The sequence below is a fragment of the Papilio machaon genome, chromosome 25 (genome assembly GCF_912999745.1).
Source record: "Papilio machaon chromosome 25, ilPapMach1.1, whole genome shotgun sequence".
Classification (NCBI taxonomy): Eukaryota; Metazoa; Arthropoda; class Insecta; order Lepidoptera; family Papilionidae; genus Papilio; species Papilio machaon.
In genome coordinates this window covers 4,361,815-4,372,597 of record NC_060010.1, presented here as the reverse complement: position 1 = coordinate 4,372,597, position 10,783 = coordinate 4,361,815, and the positions used below count along the sequence as shown (strand labels likewise).

Below are 10,783 nucleotides of genomic sequence, written 5' to 3'. Positions count from 1 at the left end.
GTACTGTTTTTTACAGTAAATTTCGTGTGAAATGTAACATGGGAAAACCGTTTGTTGATTCATACAATTTCAATATTTTGGTTTGAGGTGCTTTTGGAACGAAGTTCCTTATCGCGCGTCGTGAAAGGGAGCTAGACGGAAAAAATTCTTACGAAAAGTTGTCACGACACTTTTTGATAGTAAGTATGTTAACGACGAATGAGCGCTACTTCACCATGGCAACGACGTGACAATATATAACGAAAATTCATAGAAATAAAATGTACTTCTTGTGAAGACTTAAGTTTTTTATTCATATAATAAACATTGGTTCCTTAACTAATTAATTGAAAGGAACTTCGTTTCATCCGGGTGTCCCTTGACACCTCTCAAGTTTTTTTTTATTTTTAGCGATACTTAAAGTTTGTTACACTTCTATTCATGCAATGTAAGGCACTTCACTATTATATACATAGATATAATATATTGAATATTTAGATTCGATAAAATAAACTTTTGGTAAATTATAATATGATCATGTAATTGTGGGTCAAAATTGCTTTGTTCTCAAAGGCTCTCTATTTATGCTTTATTATTCTTAAGTTAAACAAAACAACATAAAATGAAATGTAATTTTTAATCTGAAAATCTAATTTTCATCTGTGATTTTAATTGGTTAAAGTGACATTTGTCAATGTCATCAAATAAACTTTCAAAAAGTGTGGGAACTGGAGGGAAGGCAATAATACTCAACCAGTTTTAGTTTAGTTTTTCCGCTTACTTTAAAGGGGGACGACCGCTTATTTACATACATAAATATTTGCTGATATAAGCAATCTCTAGTGGGGACATATTTACGTTGGAGCATACAAACCGGTCAATCAGTATCAGTAGAGCGGTTTACCTCGTCTAACGCGTGACTTCATTCGTTGCAAATGTGTCAATGATATAGGTATATTATATGAATATCCGTGTGTAAATTCAAGTTTAAACTATAACAATGCGTTTAATCGCTTTTATATTTATCCTGTTCGGATTGTGTTACACCCAGACGAACATAAATCAGATGAACCTCCATCATGGACTCACGGAGAGAATTGGTAATTTTTCCATCGAAGTTCTTTATCATACTACCACGATGCAAAAGCAAGTTGAAAATCTTGTGATGTCTCCGTTTACGCTGTGGACAGTTTTAGCTGTAATCGCCGAAGGTGCTTCGGGTGAGACTTTAAAACAAATTAGTCGTGCAATAAGAGTCTCGCCAAAATTGAGAGCTAAAACTAGAGAAGATTTCCGTAATATCGCCCAATGGCTTCTAGTAAACACTTCTACGGTAGACTTGGAGAAGTTTAATGCAATTTTTGTCGACGAAAAAAAGTTGCCACTCAATGATTTTGTCTCTATAGCAAATCAATATGATACTAAATTGGTTAAACTCAATTTTACTGGCAGTAAGACTTCGGAATTAATAAATAGAGCTATTGATAATGTGACTCATGGAAAAATACCAAATTTAACTGATCCTGGTGACTTTGGAGAAACACAAATGATATTGACAAGCGCTTTATATTTCAAAGGGCAATGGACAGTACCTTTTAACAAAAGTTCTACAACAAAACAACCATTCTACGACAGCCACAGTAAAAAGATAGGTGAAGTTAACATGATGTATAATAGGCATAATTATCCGTTTGCTAACATACTAGAATTGAATGCTAGAGTCATAGAAATACCTTACGGAAAAGAAAATCGTTTATCAATGCTTATAATGTTACCTAATCCAGGATTCTCTCTACAAGATATGTTTTTAAACTTTAACAAAGTTCCATTAGACACGATTTTTGAGAATTTGAAGTTATCCACAGATGAGTATGGAGATGAAGAAGTAGATTGTTTAATTCCTCGTTTTAAGATCGAATCTAGTCTAGATTTAACTGAAATGTTAAAAAGACAATTAAATATAAGAGATTTATTTGACGAATCTAAAGTTAGTTTACCATTTATGTCAAGGATACCAATGTATGTGACAAAAGTTACGCATAAAGCTGCTATAGAAGTGACAGAGGAAGGTACAGAAGCAGCAGCTATTACTGCTGCGGAGTTCACAAACCGTATCGGAGTCGTCAGGTTTGAAGCTAACAGACCTTTTTGCTATCTTATTATAGAAAAAACAACAAACTCCATTGTATTTGGTGGATTCTATCAATATCCATCTTTATTTTAATTCATAAATTTATGGTTTTTTTATCTTTTTAAATGTCACAAACTGAATATTTGAGAAGAATACTATTTTATTATTTATTTTAGTCTAAAATCCTTGATTTTATAAGCTGTAGACTACTTTTAAATAATTTGTGTTGGAAAAAAGAATATAATAATCATACTGACCATGAGTTTTCACTAATGAAACATGTACAAAAATGTATTTTTGACTCTATTTTTATTCATGAAAATGAGAGGAAGGAATATATTTTTTCAAACATATGTTTCGGTGTTGAAACTTTACATTTAAGATGCCATGATTTAATTTAGAATCAATGAAATATTTTGTTAAATGTGAAATGAAAAAAAAAAGACCTCCACAAGACTTTTGTTTGGATAAATTCCCTCAGTGTTGTCATTTCAAATACAAAATGACATTTCAAAAATTGACTCAAAATTAAATCTTTTTGAATGAAGAATTTTATGCATAGATAATATATCTATGTTTTCATCCATATTTTTATTAAAGATTTTTCTTATATGTTTTGCAATGAAAATCTATGGTCAATTTTTTTTATATGCTAACTACAAATGATTAATAAAAAATATGGTAAGGTTAAGTTTAATAGTATTTTGTTTCAATGAGATCTGCTTGTATTTAACTAATTTATATAAACTGTTTAAGGAACTGTGATAAATATAGATCATGAAAATATAATTACGAAAAATAATTTAATAAAAATATGAGAAAAAACTTACTTATTTTATTATCCTATACTAATATTATAAATGGCTATTATTTTTTTAATTCCACTTAATGGAGTGTAGAGTGACAGCTGGTTATCTATAATTAAAATTACATAATGAGCAATTTCCAGTTTACTATCTCATTAGACATATTGTAAACTGATGGTTAGTGAACTGTATGAATTCTGTAACCGTTACTAAAGTGTTCGTTCAGAAATATTGTTGTCCCAGTTTATTTGAAATTAAAGACAATGATGGCTATGTTTTAGTAAAAGTTTTTCAATAAAAAAATCATGTATCATAATTAATATGTAAACAGCAAAGTTATTTCTTTTTACAGCCATTGCTGTGCAAGCCATTGACCCAGTCTTTAAAAGATCAAAAAAAAATAACAAAATAGAAACATACTTTTTTCACCTTCGGAAATGATTATTTTGGAGACAAATATATGTGATCATAATATCGTGATTGTTTTTCATAGATTTTCAAAGATATGATTTTCTCAAAGTTCTGTTTTTCAAGATTGTATTGTATTAAAGAATGTCAAAGGTCTAAATAAAAAAAAAAACAAATGTCAACATGCAAGCAAAAAGTGTCATCAAACCGGATTAATATAATTTTTTTATGTTTTATCAATATCGGTTTATTTTAAGAATCCAGTGGACAAAAATATAATTTGATTCTTATTTATATTAAAAATATTCTACAATCATAGTACGCTTGGCAAACGAAGACCACGATTAGTTCAAGGAAAACCCCATGTTTTATATGACACTGTACTACTAGTTCTAACTAATTAATTGTTATTTGATAGACTTCACAACATAGTCGGAACAAGCTTTCCGGTGACTTTGACAAATGGTTTTTATATTTATAAATATGAGTCACCAACTTGTAAAACACGTCTGCAATAACATGACTTTAGTGTTATGACGACAATGTAAGTATCGTGGGTTTTTGAGACCAAAATCCCAGTTTAAAATATAATGTTATATCTGTTTTGTCAAAGGTCATGACAGGTGACAGGGATGACGATATGTTTTATACTAAGATTTTGGTCTCAGAAACCAACCTTACTAATATTATATACTAGCTTTTACCTGCGACTTCGTCCGCGCGGAATAAAAAATAGAAAACGGGGTAAAAATTATCCTATGTCCGTTTCCTGGTTCTAAGCTACCTGCCCACCAATTTTCAGTCAAATCGATTCAGCCGTTCTTGAGTTATAAATAGTGTAACTAACACGATTTTCTTTTATATATATAGAGATGCGAATGTTTAGATGGATGTTTATTTTAAGGTATCTCCAAATCGTCATAACGGATCTTGATGACATTTGGCACAGATGTAGAATATTATCTGGAAGAACACATAAGCTACTTATTACTTTTTTTTAATATCGCGCGGACGGCATCTTGGGCGACAACTAGTGTTTTATAATGCAAATTGTAATGCTTAATTGTGGCTTTATTAGTTAATTTATGACGAGGAAATATATATTTAAAATGATACAATCTATTTCATGTATAAGGGCAAATGCAGCAGCTCCTCTGACGTTTCTGATGTCCATGGGCGTGGTATTAACTATCATTAGACGATCAGCTGATCTTTTACCACCTTAAAAAAAAACTAAAGCATACTCGCTGGTGTCGATGGCAATGAAAGTGTGACAGTGCCTTCGTCACTTCACTCATTAGATGTAACTAAAATTATAATACTAGACTCGTCTAGAGACCTAAATGTTCATCAAATTATGACCACCTTGGCTTCAACTGATGTACTATCAAGCTGTCAACCTTTCCCACACAACAATGGTCACATACAAAATGGCGGATGCTGATTATGTAATTTTTTATCTGTTTCCGCTGAGTTGACATTCATTGTGTCCTTAATTCGATGATTACATGGATTAGACCATGAAATTAATCTGCGCTTTGATGTTTGAGCAAACAGCTGTAATTTTTTATATCAAAAATTGGTAAATTCGCAATCAGCCATCTAAATTCGCTAAAATACACAAACCACTGCCCGTAGACGTTGCAGATGCGTTGCCTACCTTTTATCGAAAGAGACGCGCAGAAAAAAAGATATTTTCACCCCCTATGCATCCTCTCCTCTGACAAAACCACCTCCCATTCGCATCCATTCCTTACAGGAAAAAGGTGGGAAGGGGAAGTGGACCACAATTAGGCCTAAAACTCATCAGACAAAACGCGGAATTGCTTTCTCTTGTCGCCTTTCTTCTGTATGGTCGTGGTATTTCACCAGTCGTGCCGGACCATTCGTCGAAGTTACGAGACGTTATAACACAAGCTTACTAATTACATAAAATATTTTTTTAACTGAAAGTACTTGTTATGTCAACAATGTTTTTAATAGTACAAATTTTATCACGTTTTTATTACATTTTCCTGGGAAATACCGTCATTTGGTTTCTACGCGTTATGTTCAATTGATTGGAGAATGAGTCAGTCGTTACGTCATCGTTTGGGACAATTTGCGCTTTATTTATTAGACCAGAGATCCGCTATTTATTTTTTGTTCACGAGTCTCTATTAAATATCTTACTAATATTATAAATGTGAATGTTTAGATCGATGGACATTATGGATGGATTGATGTTGGTTTGAAGGTATCATCGAAACGGCTCAATGGATCTTGATGAAATCTGACACAAATGTATAACATAGTCTGAAAAAACACATAGGCTACTTGTTACTTTTTATTTAATTGCGCGCGGATGGAGACGCGTGCGACAGCTAGTATTTTATATATAATAACCATATTACGTTTAAATATGTTTTTAGCAAGAAAAACTATTTTTATGCAAGACATTTACTGGAATCGTTCGTTTTTCCTGCTTTAAAGTGATTTACACCTTCAACTACTTACATCTCGGACAGAGTCGGAGCCTACCAAAGTTAGGGTGACTAGACTATACTCAACCACGGAGCCCAGTGCGGGTTAGTTGACTTTACACATATCTTTGAATTTCTGCGTAGATATATGAAGGTTGCATTGCGATCGTCGTATATAATAAAAATCGAAAAACACATAGGTACATGGCGAGGATCGAACCTGGGCGTGTAAATTTCTGTCCTCTCAGGTCAAGCGCTTAACTGCGCCACCGCCGCCGACCAGCTGATTACAGATTGCTTATATATTATCTACACTAAGGTGACCCTTAGTGATCGCTCGTCTTTGAGTGCTTAGATAATAACGTGTCACTTATCTGAGAGTCATAAATTTTTTGCTTAGAAAACTCTTTTCACTGTAGAAGACAGGTTTGGATAAATTAAAATATTTTATCATTAACTGTTAATTTATTTATTCTAAGCTTAGATAAACTGTAAGATGCAAAATGAACGGGTTTTGTGAAATCTTATGGTGTTTATAATATTAATGATACCGCATTTCAAATGTGAATTTTCACTTCCAAAACACATGTACAGTCAGCTGCATAATATACATAGATATTTCTCATTGGGCAGATCGAATCCATAGAAATCATAATTTTTTTCCCATTGGACTGTATAATTGGAATGTCGATCGGTTCAACGGGTAACACTAGAAAACTTTAGAAAACTATATAGTCCTTCGGTTTCAAAAATATTCACGTCTTCGTTAATAACTTGTATTCATTGTCGGAAGCGTACGAACGGATACGCACCTTGTGGGGTTAAAAGTTATTTTATCAAGATAACAAAATTTCTTAGTACTAAAAATGTTATTCCCCTTTTTTATTACGGAAAACGTAATCTGCCGCATGATACTTGGAAATAGAATATGTACGGAAGTATCATTCTAAGATCGGACGTTCAGACATACGGATGGAGTCCATCCTTATGTAGTAAAATGTTTGAAACATTGTTCCTTGTACGTACTGTAAAGGATTGGAATAAGTTGCCGGCGTCAGTTTTTCCGTCCAAGTATGATGTGGGCTTCAAGAGTAGAGTGAATAGGCATCTACAAAACTAGCGTGTACCATCTTTAGACCACATCATCACTTCATCGGGTGGGTTCGTGGTCAAGCGCTAGGTTTTTCAATATAAAAAAAAATAATATCCAGTGTGTATATCGTCAGCTTATATATGAAATGAGATCTAGACTTGAGCTTGATCTAGGAGGCTAGGTAGTAAAAAAATACTTATTCCAAAGGTAACGCTTATTACTTAGTTATTAAAAAAGTGACAAGTACTTTTTCAGTTGTCTGTGTTGATCATAAGGATTGTAAATATCTAGTAATAGTCTAGTATTTAATTTAATAGACCTATTTCATATTTATTCGGTTATCTAATGAGTCTACCAAATTCACAAATATCATTGAATTTCTTCTCAGATATGTGCAGCATCACGATGTCTTTATCGTAAGAACGTCGGATAAATGTACATTTGAAATGTATTACTTCAAGTATTTTGTATTAAATTGCAACTATATTGATATACCGTGTGGTTACACGACTGGAAGACATATAAAAAACAATCTCAAATAAAATGCACTAAAAAGTAACAAAATAATGTCATGAAAACTCTAAACTCTAGTAGTTCGTAGTACGGGCTCAGTTTTCCGCAACTCCACGACAAGCGCGTATTTCGCGTCTCTCTAAACTCTAAAGAAAGTTCTCTTCTTTCTTGTAACATGTCTATATTGTATAATCTTCTATCTATCTATATATATAAAAGAAAGTTGTGTTAGTTACACCATTTATAACTCAAGAACGGCTGAATCGATTTGACTGAAAATTGGTGGGCAGGTAGCTTAGAACCAGGAATAGGACATAGGATAATTTTTACCCCGTTTTCTTTTTTTTTTTTTTATTCCGCGCGGACGGAGTCGCGGGTAAAAGCTAGTTATATATATAAAAGAAAGTCGTGTTAGTTACACCATTTATAACTCAAGAACGGCTGAATCGATTTGACTGAAAATTGGTGGGCAGGTAGCTTAGAACCAGGAAACGGACATAGGATAATTTTTACACCGTTTTTTATTTTTTATTCCGCGCGGACGGAGTCGCGGGTAAAAGCTAGTTATATATATAAAAGAAAGTCGTGTTAGTTACACCATTTATAACTCAAGAACGGCTGAATCGATTTGACTGAAAATTGGTGGGCAGGTAGCTTAGAACCAGGAAACGGACATAGGATAATTTTTACCCCGTTTTTTATTTTTTATTCCGCGCGGACGGAGTCGCGGGTAAAAGCTAGTTATTGTTATTTCGCAGTCGGTGTCGGCCGAAGTAAATAGGTGACATTTTATATTTGAGATGTATTAGACATACTTACGTTTATGTCCCTACTTACGCTGTTGTCTGTTGTAAGGATTTATAACTTTATGTATTTAATAAAGACATAGTTTATTTTTGATATTACGTTTATTTTAATTACATACTTTGGCGATTTTTGATTATATTTTGGCAGTTTAAAGAGTAATAAATAACTAAATGTCTTAATTATAAAATCTAAATTTACATTTAATTAATAATAAATATAAATAAAATCTACAAGCATTTATTTCTATGCAATATTTAACAAATAATTCTACAGTTTAAATAATATTATTTGTAAATTTTATACAATATTTAAACAAAAAAAACAACTAAGGCAAACTTATCTGACAATGTCTGATTAGTGCAACAAGATGACGTACTCTATAAAGACCGACAAAGTTTTCTGACCTGAGGCATAAATTAAAGTAAATTATAATAGCACACTAGCGCCCTCCTCTCAGTATACAGTACTGTAGCTGTCATGTTGTTTTTGATGTGAAACATCTATAGGATCACTTGTAAACCGAATTGTTGGCGTGGCGACGCTTGCCGTGGCGACGGGTCGCCAAGCTATACTAAGGTATACATATATATATATATATATATTATTTTAATTATTATTATCATCATCATTATTATTATTTATTTATTTATTTATTTAATTATAATATTTAATATTTTATACATATTACTTGTACACACACGATGTTTCACATCTGCCAGGCGTCCCATGACGGCTCACAAGTTTTTTTTTTTTATATCCATGTAAATTTTATACATTTCTGACAGAAATAATCGCGATAGCAACGCCACTCTGACCTGGCTAGATATCCTTGTTTGTCTATACAGAACGACAAATATATCTGATCCGGTCATAAGTCAAACTAAATTATGACAGCACACTAGCGCCCTCCTGTCATTAGATCCTTGTTTTGTAGCTGTCTTTTTGTTTTTAATTTTCTATGCTCAGGTTTTACATATTTTGTGAGACACCTAAAGGAACACCTTTTAACGACATATTTTAGTTTTTATGTATTATATTTAAATTAAATCCATGTTTATTTATTTAATTTGAAATAGTGTATTTAATATAAATAATTTTATGTTATTACTTGTACAAGTATATAAATAACTTTTATGATATATTTTATGAGAATTCTAAACGCGATAGCAGCGACTTTCTCACAGGTTCAGATAACATTAGTCTTATGCCATCAGAGTTCAAAATATACCCGTGGGTTTTCACTGTCATATGACTTGTATAAAAACATATTGCAATTCTTACTCTTTTAGTTATAAAAGAGCTCGTAATATGTATCTTTACAAGTGGAAACTCAGTAATTTCTTTTTTTTTTAAACCGGTAAGCGTTTTTAAGGGCTTTCACTATAATGAAAGTTAATACATATTTAATTAATTTATGTATGAAATGTAAATTATATTAAAAAATATACCAAAACCAATCAATATGCGTTTTTTTGTATACTTTTCATATCTCTAGTATGGTTTTAAAATTAAAAAAACTTGAGAGATGTCAAGGGACACCCGGATGGAACGAAGTTCCTTTCAATTAATTAGTGAAGGAACCAATGTTTATTCTATGAATAAAAAACTTAAGTCTTCACAAGAAGTACATTTTATTTCTATGAATTTTCGTTATATATTGTCACGTCGTTGCCATGGTGAAGTAGCGCTCATTCGTCTATAGCAAAAAAGTGTCGTGACAACTTTTCGTAAGAATTTTTTCCGTCTAGCCCCCTTTCACAACGCGCGATAAGGAACTTCGTTCCAATAAATCTATATTAAACTTGTTTAATATGTTTTTACTTGGGTTTTTTTATAATCAATATACAGAAACATTTTTTTATCACACCTATTTATTTGGAGGCCTTTAATTTCGTTTCTAGAATTCACTAAAGTTGACTAGAACACTACAAATAGTTAAATATTTACATTAACTTAGCTAAAATTTACATACAAAGAATAATATAAATAATCTAAATCTTAAATATAAGTTATATCTAAAACATTGACTTACAAAAACGGTTTTTTTTTACATAATTATAATTTTTTATAAGGTATAAGGAAAAGCTATGTATAGCGAAGAGCGACCAAAAATTTTGTAAGATTTTTTTTTTATATGGGTGATAAATAAGCCAGCGATCATTTAAAAATTATTTCTTGGTTCATGAACATTTAAAAGACTTAAAACGGTTCTATGGTTAATTAACAATAGAACATTATGTTTTGGTATCGAATTTATGGTCCTTCGAGCCATCTTAAAAGGTATTAGACCATTTTTATTTATTTATTTATTTATATTACTATATTCTTTCATCATTTAATTAATTACTGTATTTACTGGTCTTAACAGCTATTTAAGTTATTTCGTATCAATTTAAATACATAAAATATATGGCATTTAAAAGTGTGCGATATTTCATTTACTTCTTATACAAATAATTCCTAGAATACATTCAATAAGTGAAAATTTTAGTGGAATTAGGTTTTAACGTTTGAAAATAACAAATAAAAGCTTCGAAAGACAATAGCTATTGCAACATCATCATATGAGGTCCTTCGAGGCGGA

The 10,783-nt window shown here is 31.6% G+C and overlaps 1 protein-coding gene across 1 annotated transcript; it reads left to right on the top strand.

The window, feature by feature from the left end:
* Positions 1-684: 684 nt before the first annotated feature.
* On the top strand, positions 685-2,242 carry LOC106719702 (serine protease inhibitor 77Ba). Its single transcript, XM_014514163.2, has one exon. It carries the CDS (start codon positions 980-982, stop codon positions 2,201-2,203), a length of 1,224 nt encoding a protein of 407 aa, XP_014369649.2. The 5' UTR covers positions 685-979; the 3' UTR covers positions 2,204-2,242.
* Positions 2,243-10,783: the final 8,541 nt, after the last annotated feature.

What these genes read in the sequence shown, in the direction of transcription:
- LOC106719702 (XM_014514163.2), top strand. Translation starts at nt 980, where the DNA reads ATGCGTTTAATCGCTTTTATATTTATCCTGTTCGGATTGTGTTACACC.